The sequence below is a fragment of the Amblyraja radiata genome, chromosome 2 (assembly GCF_010909765.2).
Source record: "Amblyraja radiata isolate CabotCenter1 chromosome 2, sAmbRad1.1.pri, whole genome shotgun sequence".
NCBI classification, from domain to species: Eukaryota; Metazoa; Chordata; class Chondrichthyes; order Rajiformes; family Rajidae; genus Amblyraja; species Amblyraja radiata.
Genome location: NC_045957.1, coordinates 18,550,003 through 18,574,600, shown reverse-complemented (window position 1 = coordinate 18,574,600; position 24,598 = coordinate 18,550,003). Strand labels below are relative to the sequence as shown.

Below are 24,598 nucleotides of genomic sequence, written 5' to 3'. Positions count from 1 at the left end.
TGATGAACAGAGCTAACATGCACCCAGCGCAAACAATTGAACCGCTCTGCTCATCGGGGTTCACATGCGAAGTAGTCCCTGATTTCTGGCCTTGCTCGAATACCGCGAGTGCCGGCAGTTTGTGACATGGTCTCCCACTGTAGAAAGTGGGACAAGTATTAAATACCCCACCACAGCCCCCTAGCGAAGTGAAGCCCGAAATGACAAAGCAGAGGGCTGGATTCAATTAAGAGTTTCTGGAATCGTCATTCCAATGATGCTGTGCCAGTAATCTCCTGGCAGGCGGTGCACATTGGAACATGCCCCTCCAATGGATCTGTTGGGGTTGAGAGTGCTGGACCATTGGGTTTCTATTGGTTAAGGGGATGTCCTGACACGCAGACAGGGATCCTCCTGTACTATAAGAAGGGTACATCACGCTAGAGATTCGGCAGGAGGGTTCTGTAAAGTCTGGAGTTATCATCGCCTGTTTTATTCTTGCTGGGTAAAAGTCTGGGCTATTTTTCACAAGGAGTCTGCATGTCTAACATTTAGACATGCTCAGCTTTGTGGATACACGGATTTTGTTGCTGCTTGCAGTAACGACGTTCGTAGCAAGAGGCCAATATGAAGACGAATGTAAGTGCCCCTTTTAAATCTGACAATGTAATGTATATGTGTGCTTGGAGGCTGCAGCCCAGTAAGATAAGGCATGCCAGATTCTTTCAGAAACCCGGAGTTCAAATGATCAAAAAACGAAGAGGAATGAAATAAGAATAATAAAAGTATAAATCCCGTTATAAATCCTGTAATTGCAACGAACGGCCTTTCTTAAACAGTAGCCTATACAATAGCAACGTATTGGTCAAGCGCATCTGCACCTTGTTATTTTATACATACTTTAAGAAAATACGTTCGTAAATATGTGCTTAAAATTTAATTCGCAACGAAGTGCTTAGAAGCGGGTTAGACAAATGTTGGAAAGTAAGGAAATCCATGAGCATTTTTTTTGTGTGGGCGGCAGTTCCATCTTTTTTCTGCTTAATTGAGCCCAGGTGATATACGACTGTGGATTTAAGCTTTAGAAAGCAAAAATGCAGACATTGAAACTGATCGGATTCCGGGCTGGGTGGAAGGGGGGAACTTTAATGGCAACAGATGTAAGTAATGTTTTCCATGACAACGTTGAGTTGGGTTCGAGGGAAGGGAGCAGGTAGTTTGTGGACACTGCCACCCCGCGGTAGTGCTTTCACTTTAATCCGCCTCACTGTCGATGCAGATTACGGTACAACAGGATTTTTAAAATGTTTCAAGAATTCCAGTTTATATAGTCTAGAGTACCGATTCTTTTGTTTTAAGTGACCAAGCAGTGTTTCGCGCGCGTGGGTGTTTCTTGTTCTGGTTTCCACCCACATCTGATGTGGCTGCATTGTCCCGGGAGACTGGTGCAGATAAATCTGCGATGTGTCCAGTTTGAAGGGGGGGGGGCCTCTGCATACTTAGTTTTCCAGCAGTTCCTTTGTCAACGCCAAAGAAGGTGTGACATGTGAGCGGACGAATTGGTGACAACGTGGGAGATCTGTAGTGATAATGAGGAAATATCCGCATAATCTCAGTACAGATCCACCTCGACATTTCCCTGAAGTATTTAGATGCAAAACATATGTGGTGATATTTTTAGGATCCGAAAATTAACATGTGAACTTTGGAGCCACCTGCTGGTAATTTGAAGTATCTGACTTGTTGGCTCGGGTTGAAGTTGGGGTCTGTGTAAGGGGTGGGGGAAATGAATCCTCACTTCGAAAGGAAAACAGTTGTGAATTGAACCGATTAGCTAGGTGGATGCAACAGTACAAATTAACGTTTTTTTAATTTTCATCAGAATCTTTTTTTTCGTATCTCTGCCATGATTATCCCAAATTTTTTTATCTGTTCTGCGTTATATTCAAAACAATCCAGGAAAATTATTCCTGCCTTAATTTTACAGAACCATTCTCATTTTAAACCCAATCTTTACAGTCATAATCTTCTGATGTGCAATGTGTCAATGTTGTCTTGTGCATCCTCTAGTGCCTTCACCTGTATCAATTGGAACTGGAAACCCTATCTACAAATTTGCAGAATAAACTCAGACTAAATCTTTCATGAAACATCTAATTCAATGAGGTTGGCACAGAAACTTTCTAAAATATGATTTGGCATATTTGTGAAATTGTGGTTGAATTATTAAAAACCACTCCCACCACCAATCAGGTAGCTATATCCTGTTAAACAGCAGATATGTTTGTACTGTTAAACATTTTGGTCTCATTCCATTAAAAGTGTTTCTATTTGTACGTGTGGTTTGTGGCAACTTGCAGGTCTCGGTAATGGTATAAGGTGAATCAAAGTGCAGGAAATTACAGGCAAGGTGTAGAAACCTCAGCCTGGTTGGCTGTGTTTGTGTGACAGATTCTCTGGCAATAACATTGATAAGTAGCCTGGTGGCAGAAATGCCACCCTGGTGCCAACTTGACCCAACAACCACAAAACTTGGATTATTCTCCAAGTCATATACTGTTCTCGTTTCCTCCAATTTATTAGATAATCTATGTCAATTTATAAAATGACTCTTACCTGAAATATGATAAAGTATTTGTTTGCTTAAATTATTTCCTAAACTAATTCACTAAACTAATTTTCCTTAAATAGTATTAAATATGTTCTAATCTAATTTAGTGACAATGTTAAAGATTAGAAAGCCATTTAAATGTTCTTTGTATTCTTACAATAAGTATTTAGGAATTAAAGTACATTGATCAAAATATAATGTTTTCTATAATTATCATCCTTTGAGATAAAATTACTGGCCTTGTTTTCAAAAAAGTGGATTCAAGAAAGGGACCTGTTATCTTAAAGTGAGATTTACATTGCTATTTTAAAATTTACTTATTTGGACTCGCATATTTCAAGATCAAGATAGCTGCATGTGATGCTATTATCTTCTATGAAATAATTCAAGTAAAGAAAAATATTTTTAATTTATTTGTGAAATTATTCTGAAAATTCTGCCTATTATTTGATAAGTATAATAGTTACAATGGTCTTGAGTTGCAGCGAAAAATGAATTTCTCCCCTAATTGACACAGTTTATCCCGTCATGATTGGTCCAAATCTGAGTTACAACAAAAACGAATTGGATATCTGTTTTCGCACTATCTGGTTCAGTGCTACTTTAGGCCACTGCATTCAGCTTTAATGCAATGAGTGAGGAGGACTAGCCCACATATTCAACCCTTTCAACTTTTTTTTTCACAAGCTACATTGGCTAGTGCAATGGGGATCAAAAATTATGTTGGGTTCTTCGGGACATGAGTTGAAATCCAGTTTATTGGCTTTGTCGTTCTTTTGGCTCTATTGCCAGTTAAGGATTCTATGTGAACCAATGTCAATTATATTTATTTTAAGGATTCAGATAACATAATCACCAATTCTATCCACAAATCGCAATCTTATGTATGATGTCACAGGCACAATAATTATGAGAAGACGGGTTCACCTGTAAACATGGGGTTCAACCATATATTGAATAAAGTTTTTCTCTACATATCACAAACTTGATCTCTGAGAACTAATGCAGGTGCCTGAAAGAAAAAGTGTTCTATATATCTTAAAAAAGGGTAATTATTTGACAATATGCTTGGGATTCTAAACGCTGCGTCTTACAAATATAAAGTGTTCCAATTACCAAGCATTTAGTTTAACCTTTGTCTAAATCACAGTGCGACTATTTGTTACGAAAACATGGTTTAAATTCATAAATTTCCTTACCAATGTAAGTGTAAGATTTTTATTTACTGAGAATTAAACATAAAATTTTGTACATATCTGAAAAAGATTGTGGACAGATTTCTAGCAAAATATGAAATCAAATGTAGAATTTCATGCTGGTTTTTAACAAATAGTGAGCAGAGAATATATTTCCTAATTTCTCCATAATCATATAGCAACTTCCACTCTGTAAATTCTACAAAATAAACCGGGTAGCACATTTATGTAGTTTTTTTTCAAATCTGGAATGTGTGTATACAATGTATTATCAAATCTACATTTTTAAAAATATGGCTAATTCTTAATTATGTCTTCTTTTCTTTTTCTGCAGACAATGGAAATTATGTAAGTGTTAAAATCATTACAGTCTATTTCTTAAAAATTCAATTAAATTTTGATTTTTGTAAGATAATTAAATGTATTATTTCTTATTGCAGGGTTACCAAGATGAATTGACGGTATGTACAATTAAACAATCATATTATTAGTGACAGCGTGCATTACATTTCATATGACATTTCTATAAGTTGCTGAAATGTAACTAGTCTAATGAAGGGTTTCGTCCTGAAACGTCACCTATTCCTTTTCTCCAGAGATGCTGCCTGACCCGCTGAGTTATGCCAGCATTTTGTGTCTATCTTCGGTTAAACCAGCATTTGCAGTTCCTTCCTACACATAGAAGGAGAGATATGAATTACCTAATTTCCAGCACAAAGTCTAATTAAACAAGCTCAATTTCCTCACTCACTATCAGGTATTTCCAGATGCCAGTTTCAATACATTTTAATTAAAAATCCATTTCTACTTCTTTGGAAGTTCATGAGAGCATCTATACTGTTTTATATCCTGCACCCTGTGTATATTTGTCCATTAAGGTTCCTTTAGATCTATTTTAAACAATTTTGTTTAATACTGATTAATGGAAACCAAATGCTGATCAGAGGCATGATTCATACTTGCCTATTCTTACCATACTTATGTAATCACCGTCACTCACGAGTTAGACACATCCATTCCTATCAAATACATAATATGCCACAGGTTCATACATTGTGCCATCTATAGTGTTTTTGCCAAATTGACAGAAACAACGAAGCAGAAAAAAACCTCAATAACAAAAATAGAATAAAGGTTGATGCATGGCTAAGACCATTCTAACTCCACGTCAAATCCTTTTGAGAGTTGACCCATTGGATCAATAGCACTGGAATTCCCTGCAATAAATCACATCAACGTAAAGCTTGAATTTTACACGTTTTACATCAGGTTGCTCCTTTCTTTATCACACATTCTCCCTGGGCTGGAATGCAGGATAGCCAGCAACACAGCCCTATTGTCAATTGCCTTCCACCAAGACCCACTGGATGGGACCAGTTTCAGGAAAAACTCCTTCTTAAATTATAGACATCTGCCTTTTCTGAATCAGACCAAGCAGTAATTTGCTCAATTGTATCCATTGCCTTTGCGATATGTTTCCAATGCAGAGAACAAACGCCAGTATTGAACCCCAATCAAGTATTAGCAGGGCTATCATGAAGGAAGAATGTAATGAACTATATTATCACACTTAACCAAGTTGCTCTGGTAATTATCCTATTATTTGGATAAATAATAGAATAATTATAAAATTCATTTTGACACATTATTTCCATACAATGTTAAGGAGTCATAATGAGCAAAATTGGATAGAGAAATGAAAAACAATTACCTAGTGTAATCTACACTTATGTTTTAAGTGAAAAATGTCACACTGCAACAAAAGTCTCTGAACACCTTTGGACTCTTACCATTTCAGTGTGCATCTATTTGATCATCCACCATTGATTTTGTAATTGTTTACATTAATTTTCTTTCTCAGAGTCTCTCTGAGGAAAGTAAATGTATCTGCTGGTCGAGGCTCAGTCATGGCACTTTTACCTCAAATTCAGAGGTAGCTTCAAACCCCACTCCACTGACTTAACGGTATGACCCGAGTTGAAATTTCAGTGCAGGACCATTCAATTGTCAGGGGTATTTCAATTTGACTTATATAAAACCAAGGCCCATCAACTTTCACAAAAATGCAAAATATTCCTTTTTTTGTAATCAAACAAGTTCAGAGGGATTCCTGTACTGTCCTCAACTAATAACACCAAAACTAGGTTACAGAATTATTTTATCAGAAAAGCTTGCTCTGGGCATATTAACTGCTTGTTTCCTGATATGAAAAGTATTTGTACAGTGCTCTTCATGTTTTTTCAGGATGCATAAATGTACTATAAAGCCAATGCAATACTTTTGAAATGGAGTCATTGTTCTAATGCAGGAAATACAATAGCCAAAATGTGCAAAGCAAACTTTCATAAACAGCAATGTAATAGTGATTGGATAATCTGCTTCTAATATTATTTGGTGGCAGATAAATATTGGTCATGGGATCTTATGCGTCCACCTGAGAAGGCAGACTGGGCCGTGATTTAACCTCCTGCCTGAAAGACGGCACTTCAAGCAGTGCCAGTTGAGATTTGTGTGTTGAAACCACAACCTTCTGCCTCTGAGGTGGGAGTGTCACCTACTGGGCTTTCCAAGAAGGGACAAGGCTATTACAAGTTTGGAGATATATAGATTTGAAAGATATCTTATAATTGAAGGCTCTGCTTTCCATCTTTCCCCTTAAGCATACACATAATAAAATGTTATCAAAGAAAAGAACACAGGAACTGTAATAGATCAAAGGTGTAATTATATGATGGATAACATGCTGGAACAGATTGAATTATGTTTTGGTTTCCCGTATCTAACTGGATCCAAATATTTTTGTCTTCAGGGACCACAAGGACCCTCTGGCAACCGAGGCACATCCGGAGACAGGGTATTTATGCTTTAATTGGTTTCATTGTTCAATGAGATTTTTTTTTGTAATTAAATGTAATTAAACATGTTTTGGTGAAAATATTTCTTCTCCAGAACATTATTTAATACTTCAGTTTGTTTTCAGTTGGCATTGATTTAACAATGCCGGATGCACCATTTCAATTAAATTCTTAAATATTGGCTATCCACTTTGTATTTATTATGCCTTCCAGTGCAAAGTCACAATCTACATTATTTCTGTCATAGGGTCCACGAGGACCAGACGGCAATGATGGAATCCCAGGCAACCCAGGCTCTTCTGGACCTCCAGGACCACCCGGCTTTGTAAGTTACTGACAGTTCACTGAACTGAACGGAAACATATTTTGGAAATGGAGCACAGTATAATATTGTGCATTTGGAGCTAGTGACCGAGGAAATGTCACCAGCCAGTGTATGCTGGAGAGAAATAGTGTAAAGTAGGACTATCCCAGCCATACCACACTGTGTCATCACCTGAAACATCAATTACAAGATTTGAGATGTTACGATGCGACTTTATAAAACACTAGATGGGCCATATTTGGAGTATTGTGTGCAGTTCAGATTAGCACACTAAACGAAGAATATGATTGTCTGGATTTGAAGGTTTAACTTATGGGGATCGTTTAGAAGGGCTGGTCATGTTTTCCCGGACGTGACAGAGGTTGAGAAGGTTACCTAATAGAGTAGACAAGATTATGAGAAGCACAGATAAGGTAGATAGACAAGATATTTTCCTCATGGTGGAGGTATCAAAAAGGATGAGAGGGAATCTTATTGAAACATATAAGATTATTAAGGGTTTGGACACGCTAGAGGCAGGAAACATGTCCCCGATGTTGGGGGAATCCAGAACCAGGGGCCACAGTTTAAGAATAAGGGGTAAGTCATTTAGAACGGAGATGAGGAAACACTTTTTCACACTGAGTTGTGAGTCTGTGGAATTCTCTGCCTCAGAGGGCGGTGAAGGCCGGTTCTCTGGATACTTTCAAGAGAGAGCTAGATAGGGCTCTTGAAGATAGCGGGGTCAGGGGATATGGGGAGAAGGCAGGAACGGGGTACTGAGTGTGGATGATCAGCCATGATCACATTGAATGGCGGTGCTGGCTCAAAGGGTCAAATGGCCTACTCCTGCACCTATTGTCCAAAACCTGAGGGCTCAGGTTTAAAGTGAGAGAATAGAAGTTTAAGGGGAGTCCGAGGGGTAAGTTTACTACACAAAGAATGGTTGATATCTGGAACTCACAGCAATTACTACAGTCAAGCAAACAAGATGGTGAAAGATAAGGTCCCCCAATGCAACCAAATAGAATTGGTGTAGATGGGCAAAAAGGCCATCATGGATATGATGGGCTGAAGGGCACATTTCTATGCTGCATAACTCTATGACACTATGAAATTCACACAGGTATATTTCCAGATATTCGAGGCAGATATTAGATATGGTCACAGCCCAATAAAAAGCAACTGCTATCGTATTGGATATTGTTTCTGCCTTGCTAAACTAGCAAATGAGGCTCCACCCATTGTATTTGACAACCATTGAATATGTAGAAAATGACCCTAACAAAAACAAGAAGAATTTAAGAATGAAGTTTGATTTCTCTATTCCAACGGATATCCTATCCCACATTCAAGACCTTCTAGATTCTGGTTAGTAAGTACGCTTGCTTTACTTTGTATGGGAAAGTGTTTTGTATTGATCTTTCAGTTGTTAATTCTGAAGAAACATGCGTCTGCATGTGTCCAGATGTGTACATGTGTTTAACGCTCTCTTCAAGCAGTGCAGCCATGATCTTTTAATGTAGTAAATATTCCCACGAGTCATATAAACTGATAATGTTAAGGACTTTCATCAAGCAGTAACGTATTTCTGTTCTTGTTTTCAGAGCTATGCTGCTCAGTACAAACGAGACGACCAGACACCAGGAATCCCCGTACGTATTTATAACCTCTTTTACAATCATCCCGCTACACCTCGGGCTAAACATCAAGATTAGATTCTCCCTGCGCAGAAACACAATTGTATACAATTTTTTTTTTTTGCTCAATAGGTGTGAGCAAATTCAAAATGAATGAAAATACTTTAAAATAATATTCAATTTGGGACATAAAAAATGAACAGGTGCAGTTATTCAAGTCAAAGTACTGCAACTGTTGATGCGCAGTGGAAATGTGGGTTTATGGAACACATAAGCTATGGGCGGAAAAATACTTAGAGAGGATTGATTTTGACAAGAAAGGTTTAGAAATGTAACTTGGATTCACAAGGTACCAGAATATATCAGAACATGTGAAGCTTTCAAACTGTTAGCTTGCCTTGTTATTATAGAAGTGACCCCATATGCTACAAGGAACATTTTTCCATCTGAATCAGATGATCTACATAACTGCTTTGCTTTAAAATGGCCCCTTTAAAGAACAAGTTTATTGGGAGAACATTTAGTATTCCCCATCTATACAGGTTCATGGTGTGAAGAAAGTGTATTTCACGTTGCGTGAAATCCATTTCTTATCACTGCATTCTCCTTGGATGCATTTCCAGTGATTAATTTGCCAGACATTAACTCCCACTCAGTCCAATTGATCCAGTGAAATAGATTAGTCAAGATTAATACCACTGTGAAAACTAGAATTTTGAAATGGAAACTAGACAGGATGCTAATTATGTGGTAGGCAAGTGAAATGTTGTATTCTTTTGTTGTATTAAGCAAGCACAACTCAAAAAAGTGAGTAATAATGAAATTCTCTCGTGTAACCTATCCTCCGATTCTAATCAGAAGATTTGGTTTTAATTGACAAATCTCATTGCAACAATGAAGGTGATTTAGGTTACTATAACTTTACAACAGATACAACAGAAATCAGTGTTTTAGTTTGTTAGGTTAGTTTATAAGCATGTCCCAATACACATTGTCATGAGAGGCCTTTAGATAGGCACGCACAAATGCAAGGAATAGAGGGATATGTATCATGTGCAGGCAGGTGGGATGAGTTTATCTTGGCTTCAGGAACGGACATTGTGGGCTGAAGGGCCTGTTCCTGTGCTGTACTTTTCTATGTTCTGTGGAAAGCTTGATTTGTCTGGTTTCTCACTCTTCAGAAGACTTGATCTTCATTCCAGTAATTCAACAAAGCATCTAACCTAAAACTAAATGCAATATTGCTGGAATGTTAAATTGTTGGGTGTGTTTCTCTTCTGTTACGAAGTAGCTTTTGGTTTCCTTGCTCAAAATTTTAGGTTTAGTTAATGGAGAACAAAGAGCTCTACAACCTGAACAATCATTCTCACCCCCCCCCCCCCCCCCCCCCCCCACCAACCATGCCATCATAAACACATAAACCTGTCATAAGCAAACACTGATCAGGCTGGAAAGCATTAAAAAATAATAACTAGAAATACCATCAGGTCAGGCAGCAGCTCTCAAGAGAAAAACAGTTAATTGTTTTTGGTCAATGGTCTCCAATGAGAACCCAGAACTTCTCAAATTATGTATCTCTCTCTGCAGAAGCTGTATAGCCGACTGAGAATTTCCAGCACTTTGTTGTTATAACAGATTAACTAGTTATTTAATCCTCTGCTTTCTTTGGGGGGATAATTGGTTTCAATTTTTATCATTCTAAAGCATACTGAACATAAAAATAATATGGTGAGCCTCTATCATCTGAAATGATCAACAATGCACAGTGAAGGAGTTACACATGGATGTAGGAAATGGTGGGATAAGGATCACATGCAGATAGCGGATATTAGTTTAACTTGATATCATGTTTGGCACAAACATTGTGGGCTGAAGGGCCTGTTACTGTTCTATGTTGTAAGTTCCTGGATTAAATCACATTTTGCATTTACCTTTAATTGGTAGAAAATAAAACATGAAAACACTGATCCAGTGAATGTAACATTACAAGTTAAGCTCTCAATTTGGTTTCACTTAAACTTAAATTCATTTGTGATTTAGTTTTCAAGGGTTGTTGTTTTAAACTGTGCCCAACTATTTTCAAAGGCTTGCACTAAATACAGCTAAAAAGATAAGACTTATTATGTCCATTAGTTCATCAATCACTCTTGGCCTAATCAGTCTTGTTTCCTTCTCAGTTGTGTTTAGTTCACTGAATATAGATATGTTTTTGTTTTACTAGTGACTATGATATTGTATACTAATTTAAACATAAATTTTTTTTCAGGGACCAATGGGAGTGAGAGGCCCACAAGGATCCTCTGGTGTCCCTGTAAGTATTATGATCTCTTGTCTTAAAATCCTTACCTATTTATAATTGAAACTATGCAACACATTGTACTACCTCCATTTTTAATATTCGCATTAAAGTTAATTTCGAAGACTTCACTTATGATGAATTGTAATCAGATGCACGTGCTCCCTTTCAGGGTTCTCCTGGACCTTCAGGACTGTCAGGCATTACTGGTGAATCTGGTTCAACTGTAAGTATACACCAAAGCCAATATTTCCTTCACTCAATATTTCCTAAATACTGGGAACTTTTAGTTAATTTTTACTTTCCTTCTTTCCATTTATTCTTCAGGGCTCAGCTGGCGCTCGTGGTCCTCAAGGTGTACCTGGAAAGCCCGGTGAAGATGTAGGTATACATTATGAATGACAACAATATGAATCATAACACAATTTTTAACTTGACATCATGAAAAATCAAAACCGAAGAATTAAGGAAAATAAAGCAGGAGAAGACATTAGCTCTTCATGGAAAGCCATTTCCGTTTTGGACAAAGGACTGCTAAAATCTTTAATAACCATGACTTTGATCCCACTTTTCCTTGTTTTGCGTAAGCATTGATTCCCCTGTAAACCAACATTGTCACCCAGCCTTGAATATAGTCAGGAACTCGCCCTCCATAATCTCAACCTTCTTAACTTTTCGTCGTAAGATGTCCTTTTTCATTTTTATTTTTAACTTCAAAGTCAAAGCATCCTGCAGCCTTCCTTGGTTAGAATCTATCAGAATCTGTACAGAACTGATTTGGCTACTATGCAGAAATATTTCTCAATATCATATTGGTATTATCACAATGATATTTTGTGATAATAAATTCCCTATTTCAAAGAATTACATGACTATTGTTGCCATAAAGATTTGGGTTCTTATATATTCACCTAAATAGCGACAATTTTGGTGATCCTTTGGGATCATAGATGGAAATGGAGTATCAATATTATCAACACAAAGATAATATTCCACATGTATGATTGACATCCCTTGTAGCAAACATCTGATTTATTAGTGTGCACTACACATTTTCAAGCACCAAAATATGAATATAAAGAATGTAGGAACTTCCCTGCTCTGCCATTCAACCAAGTCATATCTGATCTTTCATTTCAGTGCCATGTAATCCCGTCCTTAGTGAATCAATTTTCTGCTATACCTTTAAAGTTCCGGTGCATTAAAGTCACATTTAATTAAATTAAAATTCATAATGGGTTGCATATTTGCTTCTTTTTAAACTAAAAGATATCCACAATAATCCAACGTCTCACTGATATTGCCATTGCAAAAACTCCACCAAATTGCCTAAATGTTAACCTTCATTTGATTCCTATGCAATTAAAGTAATAATAACAGAGATATGCAACTGTGCAATAAAGAACAATATGACATAACATAACTGGAATAAAATGTAAACCCTTAAGAATTAGAATATCTTTCATTCATTGTCAATTCCTATCCTAGGATTCCTATTACAGAACTTGCATTAATAGATTGTTAAATATTTAGCTACTTCGTAAAAGTCAGTCAAATGTTCCAGTGATTCTTCATCTAAAATATTTAAAAAGGAATAAACACATAGAATGAACATGTTTTTTGCCAGATTTGTTCCTATTACAGAGAAGACCTCTTACATTACATTTACAATGTGCACAGCGAGTCATTTTCTCACTGTCCCTTCAATCCCATATGTAACAAATATAATGTTCATGAGGACACAGTGGGTGTCATACGTATGCAGCTGCTCCTTACTACTCCCTGACTATGATTCCCATGGCAGTACTAGCCTTTATAGTCCTGAGGGTCAAATCACGATCCAGGCCTTGGTGCTGGAGTGATATCTGGAAGTGAAGCAGTCCATAAGCAATAACTGAAGATAGACACGAAATGCTGGTGTAACTCAGCGGGATAGGCAGCATCTCTGGATAGAGGGAATGGGTGATGTTTTGGGTCAATTTAAACCACCATCCACAGTTCCTTCCTACACATAAGCAATGACTATTCCTCAGGTGATAGACCTGAGACCCTGGACACCCTGAACATCCATTCCATTGCTTCTAAATGTTGGCTATTCAAAAACATTTTAACCATTTTGTTAAAATTAGGAATTATTTAAACTAAAGTAATACATTTATTTTTAATTCCACTTAACTGATCTAAAATCATTAAAACAGAAAATATTAATTTTTCAAAAGAATTAAACCACGCACTTGCTATCTAGGTCAGCGAACCCAATTAACTTGATGGGATTAAATGGAATATTCTAGCCCTGGCTGAAGCCAACACCTCAGCCAGACATGACTGAGTCCACCCCTAGATTCATTATTGAGTACATATGCACTGACATCTGATCTTCAGTCCCTGCCTAACCCATTCTTCAAAATTCAGGCAAGGAAGTCAGCAATGCCTGAGGAATATCAATAGTTTGCTTTCAAACCATCCGAGGATCTCAATAGATTTAGGTCTAATGAACTCAAGTCAACTTTCCGATTGAGGGGGAAATAACATTAGTTTTTCTCTATGTTCAGCAAATGGGAATGGGTGATATCAGAGGTGACCATGAAGCTAATCTGAACTTGATCTGTTCAAGGAATGTCTTATTCCTAATACAGCAGTCACTGTTCTGGCAGACAACATTTAGGTTAAATCTACCAGATTTTGCTAAATTCAGCCAGACGGCACTGAAGATTAATTCACCTGACAGATATTAGGCAAGTTGGAAACACCTAGCACTTAATTGGTAATTGTTATTTGATAGCAATTATATAAAAGTCATACACGATTCATTCACCTAAATACTAAAATGATGAATTAATCCACCTAGTACAGTAAGTATATGTAAAGTACTTCGGTCATTGACATTGTGTGAAAAGTAAGATTCCATCTTTTTTTAATACAGGGTTCAAATGGCAAATCTGGCAAATCTGGCGAACGTGGTATTGTTGGACCCCAGGTAAGTGAAGTTGTTGCATGAGGTTTATCACCATTGAACTTGAAGGCATTAATCTTCCTGTACTAACAACGGCTTGACAATGTCTTTTCGTTTTGATGATTCATTGATTATATTTCTCCTTTCCTCTTTATAGGGTGCTCGTGGTTTCCCAGGAACTCCTGGTCTTCCTGGCAGGAAAGGACACCGTGTGAGTTGAATATTATATCTTTGCTACTTGATTTTGTGCCACTATGTGTAATTGGCCTTCATTTTATAATTTTTTCCATTTCCTTACAGGGTTACACTGGCCTGGATGGAGTTAAGGGAGAATCAGGCTCTGCTGGAATGAAGGTAAGGCTGTAGCCACAATAACATTATAGTGAAGTACACTATACTTCTTGTATTGCTCAAGAATTGGAAACTGGTTGGACATTTTACCCTCAATGGGTGTATGGAGAGAGCAATTAAACAGAATAATGCAAGCAAAAATCAAAATATAGCACCTACAGAAAGCAACTCCTGCTCCTTGCTTACAACCATAGTCATAAGTGATTTGCCAAATAATGTATATACAAACCATCTGTGAAACATTACTGCCTTAGAAGAGTCATGACCCACTCTGTCGAGAAGCACAATTCAGCTTTGTGGTCATGCACAACCCAGTACTGAAATTAGAAGCAGCTTTAGAATTTTGGGCCCAATAATTGTTTTCATGGCAGAATGCAACCTAACTTACACAAATCATCTGTTGGCTGCTTTAACATATACTTAAGAAAGGAAAGCTGCCTTGCGATTTTGAAACTGCGCTGAAGAGTCCAATGCAAGACCTTCTCAAAACGTAACTGGACATATCATGGGTAGATACCAAGTTAATCATAAAACTATGATAAAAAGCCTCTCGCAGACATGACTCTCCTATGCCAGATGTTGGTTGTGGCCATTGATGTGATGTTTCACATATTATTTGATTATTTCTAAACAATCCCCATTTTATAGACCCAGGTATATCTCACAAGAACCGAACATTCATGTTTACTATTGTAAGCATATCTTTGACATGTTATGTAAGATAAATATCACAGTTCTATTGAGAAATTCACAGTCCACACAACACTTCTCATTAATGGTCATGGCTGTTAATAAGGATCTAGAATTATCCTTGCACTTTCTGTTGTTCTGAGAGTTTTTAAAGAGTGAATTATTTCTTAAAAGAACCTCCCAAAAAAACTCTATAAATGTATCTTTACTTTTGTTTGGTAAGGCAAACTTCTTTCCTTTTCCCATCTTTTATGCCACTCTACTAAATTCTCACTCCGAAGGATGGATCATTTTGACCTTCTGTCATGCTTTCAGACCTCTCCTCTAAAGACTCTTAAGGAAGAATTAATAGAAAAATAAAAGTCTTAATGATGATTTTGAAATATTATTTAAAAATGAAAGCATCAGTAGTTCCCTGAACCTAAGCAGTCTATAATATATTTCTGCAAGACTGTATTATGTCAGGCTACAGTCATGCAATCAAACACCAAAATTAATGATTTCATACAACATTTATATTGCCCGTGAATTGTTGATTCCTCAAGGATCTTGGTTATTTTTGGTTCATCAGTAATATAAAAAAACGGTTTCTTTGTAATACATATATCAAAGAAACTATATTTTCTACAACAAATGCAACACATTCCTTTCAGCAGAACATCAATAGCTGAGACAAACCTCCAGGAGTATGACAATATTTGCAAGTGATCCTTTGATGTGTGTTATTATTTGCAGGTGTTTCTAACACAGAACTGTTTGACAAACATTGATTTAGCTAATACTTATTGCAGAACATTTATTGTAATAAATACTGTGAAAAGTCAATCTAAAACTTCATACTGCTATTTTTTAAATTCCAGGGTGAAAATGGAAACTCTGGATCAAATGGTAGCCCTGGAATGGTGGTATGTGTTGCATGTTCAAAATGGAGGAATGGTTTTATTAATGCCCGGGGTAACCCATTATGACAGCTTTGTCAATAATAGTAAAAAATGTAAATTTTTGCAAATCATTGCTTGATTTGGTCACTTCCTGTCGTCTCCAATCCGCGCTTCACGCAGTCAACTTTCAGCCATATTTTCTGCTGCTTAGCAGGATCTAATGTCCTGGCATCTCGATGTTGTGGTTGAGCCGTGAGGTTGAGTGGTCCATAGGTAGCGACCTGATGTCAGGACGTGGCTCCATCCTGGATAGTATGAAGAAATTAATTTTAAAATAATGTCAACTAAAAAAGAATAAACAAGCCTCTTATCGGCATGTGCTTACCTTTCTAATCATGGCTCAAATGAGCTTGCATTGCATAAGCCAGACATGGCCAGCGTAAAGCTGAGGGGCTGGATGTGAAGTGCATCCAGTGCTGGGTCCAGCAGCTGAACGAGGGTGCTGGCACGAGACTTTCCCCTGCTTCCTGTCTTCCACATTTCAATATGCAGGCATGGAAAACAGAGGCAAGCTGTTCAGTGACCTAGATGTTACCAGATTTTTTCTATGGAATTGCTGGCTGATGATACAGCGGACAAAGTCATAATTTCGCTTAACAATCTATGTGAAAATAAGTGAATGCTTGTTCTTTTGCAAACAGGGTGTCCGTGGTTCTACGGGTGAGAGAGGCCGCATCGGATCTCCTGGTGCAGTTGTGAGTGTCCTGTTTCTGACTCGCTCTCTATTTAGTTTATTTGTGCTCTTGGTGGAAAGCCTTATTCACCCCATGGCTGATCAGACATTTGTGCTTGGTGGGCAATCTACCTATCTAACTGATTTTTCCAATTATTGATTGTACATTTGCCTTCCCAGTAAATGAGACCCGTGCCAACATATTGTAATTTTTGTAATTGTAATTTTTTTTAAATTAAAATTAAATTTGATTTTAACAGCATCAGTAATGTAAAAGAGTGATTTTCATCTTGATGGTGTGGTAAAATATTCTATTTTGTCATTTTTATGGAAGAACATATATGTGTCTTTCTTTATCATCAATTTCAAGACTGATAATCTTGTAGTATTGTGCATCTTGTGATTATAAGTATGTTTATTAAAAATGGTTTCCTGATTCATTGAAGGGTGCCCGAGGCAGTGATGGAATGGCAGGATCATCTGGTCATCCTGTAAGTATGCCATTTGCATATAGTTATTGAGAGATCTAGCATGGAAACAAGCCTTTCAACTCACTAAGTCCACACCAACCGTTGACAAACCATTTAGACTAAGCCTGCATAAATCCCTTTTTTTCATTCTCTCCTCATTCCCCTCAATTCCTCCATAGATTCAACTATTAAGCTGCACAATAGGGATCATTTACTCTGGCTAAGTAACTTACCAATGTTCATGTCTTTGGCATGGCAGAGAAAACAAGAGGACCCAGAAGAACCTTATGCAGACACAGGGAGAATGTACAAACTCCATCGAGATAACCCCAGGATTTGAATTTATACTGGGTCTCTGGCTTTGTAAGGCAACAGCTCTACTAGCTGCACACATTTCCCCCACCATCCTATCCCCCCCCTCCCCTTTTCCAGTACTGTCCCCTTCCTCATATGTTCATCCCCTTGGCTCTACATTTCACTCCTCTTCTCTGCTTATTTGACATTCTCTTCTCTTCCTTTCACGTCTCGCCTTTGTCCATTTATCTGCCAATCATACCATCTCTTATTGCCATGTTTTGTCCCATCCTCGCCTCTTTTCCAGCTTCCCCCCCCTCCCCCCCCCTCACTACAATCAGTTTGAAGAAAGGACCTGACTCGAAACATCACCTATCCATGTTCTCCACAAATCATGCCTGACCCGCTGAGTTACTCCAGCACTTTATGTTTTGCTCCACATCATTTACCTGAAAGTATGATGTAAAATGATGACATCTTAGAAATGACTTCCAGTGAAATTAGTAATCATGGTAATCCTTGAAATTATTTATGATAATAGATAATGTGGGAGTACAGTGAAACTGATTCTGAAATACTATACCTTATACCTGATCTGAATGACTGGCATTAATTGAATGTATCTATTTTCCTCATGGCAATGGTCTTTTGCAGCATTGATTGTAAATGTTGCCCAGGCAGATATTTGAGACATAAGGAATATTATGGCAAATTGTATTTCTAAAATAATCACAAGGTAAATATTGTTATTTTGTTACTTTACAGGGACTCGCTGGTGCAACTGGTCCTCCAGGCTTTCCAGGCAGTCCTGGTATCAAGGTAAGTCAGCATTTTATATTGTCAGAAATAGTGAATTATTTGGGAATGGAATATAATACCACATAACATTAATTGATGAGGGTTGTTTTAAACCGTGATAAATAAACATTAAAAATCATAATTATGCTTTAAATGACGTATATCAATCCATTGATTCCCATCATAAATTATCATGCATTTAAAAAATTCTTAAATCCAAGCACCGATTTGGATTTAGTGAACATTGCTGCAGGGCAGATGATTCTCAACAAATTGCAATAATTGATTTTATTGTTTGAATGCGATTTTATACAGACCAGATATTCAAAATTGGTTGTTGCATTCAATATTGTACAAATGTAAATATTGTACAATATTGTTGCAAATTAATTAAGTAATTTAATTCCTATCCTTTTATCTAAAGGTCATCTTCCAGATAAGCCAGTGCAAGCAAGAACAATCGTTGTTTAATTTTATGATTGTCACGTAGGGACCAATGTGACATAGAATTCAACAAATCTAAGGATGTAATAGTTAATACCTCGAACGTGGCCTCTATTTATTAACTGGATTTCTCAGCAGCATCCAGTGTAGATTAGTGCTTCTTTTATGGATAGTTGTGAGGTCACCTGACTGCTTTGGTGTCATCAGAGCATCACTGCATAATATGTTTTTTATAGTTACTCAGCCACGCCATGTTAATAATGAAAAAAATACATTCATTTATGTGTAAGATAACCGCATGAAATTATTATTCATGGTCACCCCCTAAATGGTCTATGATATAACATGGCAGAAAATAGATATCTGCTACGCCAATCTCCCAGTTTTACAACTCTTCTAAAAAAATATGCGGAAACAAAGAGACGCAATGTGGTTATTACTTGAAATATGAGATTATCCAAAATGACATTAATGGTCATGGTTATATTGATATTATTAAGGGATTATTCCAATCATAGCTTATTTCAGAACATGAATGATCAATGCGCTTAGATTGGGTAAGCTCTCCATAACAAATGATGTGTTTCTCGGGTTTGTTATTAGGAAAATTAGTTTTAAACTACTGCAGGTTTGATTTTTCCTCACTGAGACTCAACATTAGTCAAAGAAGTGCATTAATTGATGGACTGATGTATATTTTGAAAGAATTGTCCAAACAAAATAAAATATTCTTTTTGATTTAATAAACGAAATAATTATACTCGACTGACATAATTTATAATATTATTCCATTACTTGATCAATAGATTCTAAATGAGTTGTAAGAGATAGGATTAAACGTTATTCTTATTTGGTGGTTTAATGGTTAAAATGTCTAAAAATGACTTCAAACCATACAGATACAAATATGAACAATATATTTATTCCAAAAAGTATACATTGAGGCCAAGTTGGGTAAATTAGCCATTACATCCTTAGATTTACTGAGTTGTAAGTTACATTGTTCCTTATGCACCAAAACCTTTTGAATTATATATAAGTTTCTCAACACTAACTGAAATAATCTTGCACACCAATTCATATTGTTATTAGATGAGATTCCCTTTGGTTAACTTACCAGTTGTTTTTTGAATTCTAATAAAAAAGCAATATAATTAAATACAGCATGAAATAATAATGTCCATTGGTAAGCAAGTCCATAGGCAATATTCAGAAATCATGTTAGATGGAGAGGATTATAATGGTTGATGGCAGACATGCCAGATGCTGTATCACTTAGCTCGGAGCAAGTTAAGAAGTTCGATATACCTGTGTTAACAACCCAGGCTGAACTCACAACCTGCTTTTCTTTTATTTCCACTTTACAAAGGGTGAGCTTGGACCAGTGGGTATTCGCGGTCCAACTGGAGCTCAAGGAGCCAGAGGTGAGGCTGGTACTGTTGGCTCCGTTGGCCCCACGGGTCTTACTGTAAGTACTTATGACAGCAATACCTTTCAAGCGTTTTAAGAAATGATCTAATTCAAATGAAAATATTCATTTCTATATTCATTCGTTTTTTTAAAATCCTAGGGAAATGCAGGTTCCAATGGCCTTACTGGATCAAAGGGTGCAATGGTTGGTACATTCAGCATGCATCTATGGTGCCTCTTCATTTAATTTCTTAGCCATCAAATACTTGACTTGTGTGTGTTTCTTACACAGGGTGCCCCAGGTATCGCAGGTGCTCCTGGCTTCCAGGGAGCCCGTGGTATAGCCGGCCCCTCAGGTGCAGTAGGACCTGCAGGTCTTCGTGGACTCTCTGTAAGTAAAGCATGCAATCTAGCTGTCAAGCAATTGCCATAACTATTCTATCCGATGGGAGGAAATAACTATTTTTGATAACCCATTCCTTTTATCCATATCAGGGTGACCCTGGCGTTCAAGGTATCAAGGGAGAGACCGGTTCCAAAGGCGAGCCTGTGAGTGTTTATTCTTTGATGTTTTTGTTAGTTGGGCCTTTTCTCTGCAAGTTTGATTGTCTTGAGATTCTCTATCAACTGTCACTCATATCTACATTCCCTGTTGCTAAAATTAGGGTGATGCTGGATCTGCAGGTTCCCCTGGACAATCTGGTGAATCAGGCAAGCAAGGTTCTCGTGGTGAAGTTGGTCTTCAAGGACTTCTGGGAATTCCAGGCGAAAGGGTAAAGTTAACATTACATTTTATAAACTAAACTACAAAGCATTCAGACCTTCAGTTTTACAAATTAAATCAACATTACCTAACAATAATGTTTACAGTTATTTGGTGATATAAGTGAACGTATCTTTTATTTGCAATTTTGAGCACTCAACAAAATATCGGCATTGAATGTGGGCATTGTTTAATAGTTTCAGAATTCTCACCAATGTAACTGCATTTGAATAGTTTTGATCATTTTAATTTTTAACTGTTCAGGTGAATCTTTATGAATGTTTTGCATGTGGCAGTCATATACACACAGACTGGGCTGCAATCCCTTTGTTCTACGCAAGACCTGTCAATGTAATTTTAATGATTATGTACAAAAAAACAGTAAAATTGTAATAAATTAGACAATAATATTTCTGAGGTTTTTTTTATTGGCAACTTCCCAATACGTTAACACTTACAAAATTCAATGAGATTTATTGTTCAGTACACATTTAATCTATTATTTAATTTTATTTGTAGGGTTCCTCTGGTAACCGTGGCATGCCCGGACGTTCTGGAGTAGCTGGTGGCATGGTAAACTTTGCTCTTTTAATATTAAAAAATCAAGTAAAATGAACAGCATGTGACTATTTTCTACAAACTGATATTTCCTTGCTTTTTATTGAATGATTATGTTGGTTGATTTACAAGAGATATTCAGAATAACTACTTTATTTTCTATATCATCGCTAGGGTGCTCAAGGCAGACGGGGTGAAATGGGTGCTGGTGGTGCCATGGGGCCTGGTGGTGACATGGGACGTCCTGGTGAAAGTGGTATGCCTGGTCTACGGGTAAGCAATACTAAAGCAACAACTGCAATGATAAGCCAAGCACAAATGAATGCAACTAAAAGTTTGCGGACTAGTATTTATTTTATTTACATACTTCTAATTTAAAAAAAAATTTAAAATCTGATATGGTATTGTAGTTTATGTCAATAAACAGTTGATAACATTTTAAAATAAGCTTCCAAAATTATGCTATAATAAAACAAAAAATATATATTTCTCTTTAAATGCACTATGTAATCATAATCGTACTTTATTAGCCAAGTATGTTTTGCAAAATACAAGGAATTTGGTTTGCCATACAGTGATAGCAAAAAAGCAACAAGACACACAACTACATAAAAATTTAACATAAACTTCCACCGCAGCGGCTCCTCCACGTTCCCCACTGTGATGGAAGGCAATAAAGTCTTATCTTCTTTCCTCCTTTCCTCCTTGGGGGAGTCGAACCGTCCGCAACCGGCGATCGAGCTCCCACATTGGGGTGGTCTAAGCTCCGCGGTTTTGCTCTAGAAGTCCCAGCAAGAGGCATCCAACTCCACAATGTTAGAGCGCAGTGCGGACGGAGATATACGACACGGGAAAAAGTCGCATCTCCGTTGTGGAAAGAGATAAGAAACGTTTCCACCCACCACCCACCACCCCCCAGATAATACAAAACTAAAGATAAACTAAAACATACATTTTACAACAAACTAAAAACACAAAGAAGGATAAAAACGGAGACAGCCCGTTGGTGTGGCAGCCATCGTGCGGCGCCCCCTGGTGGTAAATATATTATCTAATTTAGACATATTATGTTATTTTTGCACAATTATGTTTTTAAAAGTGAATAGCCACCAGTTTTGCTTTTATTTCATACCTTGGAACATTTATTCAATTATGTGTTACTTATTTCATAAAGCCTCAGGAGCAATTCATTTCTGCATATGCTGACGAGTTGTCATTTGGAATTTGCCCTTGAGGGATTTTTATAGCCTTTACAGTTAGAGAATGAATAGATCAATTTGTTGACAATCTAATGTAATATAGCGTAATTGTATACATTATAGAATGAGATGTAAAACATTTATGCTTTCCTCACTATTTATAGGGTCTTAATGGACAAACTGGTAGAAGTGGTGTTGTGGGAAATCAAGGTCTTCCAGTAAGTTTTCTCACCTTGCATTAATGTGTTATTTTTTCAGGGTATCGTAGGTAGTACTGGCATTATAGGTGCTCCTGGCAAATCAGGTCCTTCTGTAAGTTGGTTTTAGGTTTTATGCTCCCCTTATTGACAGCTTATTCAATCTAATAAGTTTGAATAAAGCATGGCAAATTACATGGGAATATTACATTAGAATTATTCCCAGGCATTTAAATAATGATCAGGCATTAATTATTAGGTTTTGCTAACTTTTAAAGTAACATTATTTTATTAAAATGCTAATTGAATAACGTAGCAATTTAGTCGGTGCAGTAACTGCAAAACTCTGTGCCATTTAGTTCTACTAACAATTACTCATTTATGATGCAATAACATTGCATACATATTACTTAACAGAAACCCCATTTAACTTAACTATTTATCTATTAATTATGTGTTCAGCACAAAAATCGCAATTCCTAATTAACAATAAATCAAAGAGTTAACTGTTTTGTCTTAGTAATTACCTAAAGATTTAAGAATCCACATGCAAATCATGTATATTTGACAACTAATATGACAAATTGTTGATGATCACTTAGAAACAGTTTTACAACACAGCCAAAAAGTATCTAAGACTGTCAAAACACAACAACAATTTCAGGTGAATCAACTTTTGGTGAATAAAAGGCACACTTAACAATAACTTTGTTGAGAATGTATTGCCATTTTGATATTTGAAGCATCATGTGGGCAACATTTTGAATGTTGTTTGGAATCTAAGATGAATATGTGGGGTGGCACGGCTGGTAGAGCTGCTGCCTCACAGCACTAAAGAACTGGTTTTGATTCTGACTTTGGGTGCTGTCTGTGTGGATGTGCACGTTCCCCCAAGTTTCCAATAGGTTTCCTCCAACCTCCCAAAGATATGCTGGTTTAGAGGTTACTTAGCCTTTTGCAAATTGCCCTGAACGTGTAGGCCGTGCATACAGAAGTGGGGTAACATTGAGCTAGGGGAACAGGTTATTGATGGTCGGTGTGGACTCAGTGGGCCAAAGGGCCTGTTTCCAATCTGTATCTTTCAATCAATCAATCAATTAATAAATCAATCAATCAATCAATTAATAAATCAATCAATCAAACACCAGGAAGTCTGAGTTAAAATAGCACTCGCTATTAGCCACCTCATTTCTTCCGCAGCTGTTCATTTCGATTCATTTGCAATGTATTTCAACCTAGTCATAATTTGATTGCTATTACTGTCAGTTTCCTGACAGTCCAATATATAGACACGTATCTTAAAATACAAATCTTGTTGAAATGTATATATCAGTGGACGCAATACCCATTGAATACAGTGTGGATAGCTTCCTCAATTGATTTTCATATTTTGGTGTCCGAATCATGTTTTACTATAATATATAATTTGACTTTAAAATAAAAAAACTAAAGCCTACTAATGTTTTAGGGTTATGCATTTTACCTTATGCTATAATACCAACTACTATGTAATAAAAGATGAATAACAAGCATTGAGTTTTTATCTAAATATCTGCATTGATCAATAACATGCATGGACGTAAAACAACAAACATGCATTTGAAAAAATAATCCTCAGTAACTTGTGAAGAGCATTGTTTCATTGTCTAAGATCATATATTTTAGGGTCTAAATGGCGAGGAAGGTCGTGGTGGACCCCCTGGTCCTTCTGGTCCAAGAGGTCAGGCCGGAATGATGGGCTTCCCCGGTCCCAAAGGCGCTGCTGTAAGTAACATTATTATATAATAATCAGCAAATATATACCAAATGTCAAATGTATTATTGCAAGGGTTTCTGAGTGGTCTTTACTATTGATCTACTGTTAAAGCCTTTCCAATTTCTAACAATTTTTATTCGGTTCATTGTAATACTTTCCTTATTGCCGATAAGTATGTGTGCTTTGGTTGTAACTTTGATGGCTTTATTTAGATAATCAA

At 36.9% G+C, this 24,598-nt stretch overlaps 1 protein-coding gene across 6 annotated transcripts in view; it reads left to right on the top strand.

Annotated features, from left to right (window-relative positions):
• Nucleotides 1-410: 410 nt before the first annotated feature.
• The window catches only part of col1a2 (collagen type I alpha 2 chain), a 51,080-nt gene continuing 26,892 nt past the window's right edge, over nucleotides 411-24,598 (top strand). For 2 of the 6 annotated variants that reach the window (XM_033042577.1, XM_033042561.1), the window contains exons 1-25: nucleotides 411-618; nucleotides 4,121-4,134; nucleotides 4,227-4,247; nucleotides 6,596-6,640; nucleotides 6,889-6,966; nucleotides 8,553-8,600; nucleotides 10,852-10,896; nucleotides 11,054-11,107; nucleotides 11,209-11,262; nucleotides 13,805-13,858; nucleotides 13,992-14,045; nucleotides 14,135-14,188; nucleotides 15,736-15,780; nucleotides 16,458-16,511; nucleotides 16,936-16,980; nucleotides 18,019-18,072; nucleotides 19,865-19,963; nucleotides 20,066-20,110; nucleotides 20,198-20,296; nucleotides 20,401-20,454; nucleotides 20,571-20,678; nucleotides 21,188-21,241; nucleotides 21,401-21,499; nucleotides 22,684-22,737; nucleotides 24,288-24,386. In XM_033042577.1, the coding sequence (XP_032898468.1) occupies nucleotides 537-618; nucleotides 4,121-4,134; nucleotides 4,227-4,247; nucleotides 6,596-6,640; nucleotides 6,889-6,966; nucleotides 8,553-8,600; nucleotides 10,852-10,896; nucleotides 11,054-11,107; nucleotides 11,209-11,262; nucleotides 13,805-13,858; nucleotides 13,992-14,045; nucleotides 14,135-14,188; nucleotides 15,736-15,780; nucleotides 16,458-16,511; nucleotides 16,936-16,980; nucleotides 18,019-18,072; nucleotides 19,865-19,963; nucleotides 20,066-20,110; nucleotides 20,198-20,296; nucleotides 20,401-20,454; nucleotides 20,571-20,678; nucleotides 21,188-21,241; nucleotides 21,401-21,499; nucleotides 22,684-22,737; nucleotides 24,288-24,386 (1,512 nt within the window). In that variant the 5' untranslated portion in view covers nucleotides 411-536. Of the gene's footprint in view, nucleotides 619-4,120; nucleotides 4,135-4,226; nucleotides 4,248-6,595; nucleotides 6,641-6,888; nucleotides 6,967-8,552; nucleotides 8,601-10,851; nucleotides 10,897-11,053; nucleotides 11,108-11,208; nucleotides 11,263-13,804; nucleotides 13,859-13,991; nucleotides 14,046-14,134; nucleotides 14,189-15,735; nucleotides 15,781-16,457; nucleotides 16,512-16,935; nucleotides 16,981-18,018; nucleotides 18,073-19,864; nucleotides 19,964-20,065; nucleotides 20,111-20,197; nucleotides 20,297-20,400; nucleotides 20,455-20,570; nucleotides 20,679-21,187; nucleotides 21,242-21,400; nucleotides 21,500-22,589; nucleotides 22,644-22,683; nucleotides 22,738-24,287; nucleotides 24,387-24,598 lie in introns of all 6 variants that reach the window. The other 4 variants (XM_033042586.1, XM_033042552.1, XM_033042568.1 and 1 more) reach the window with 3 other exon arrangements.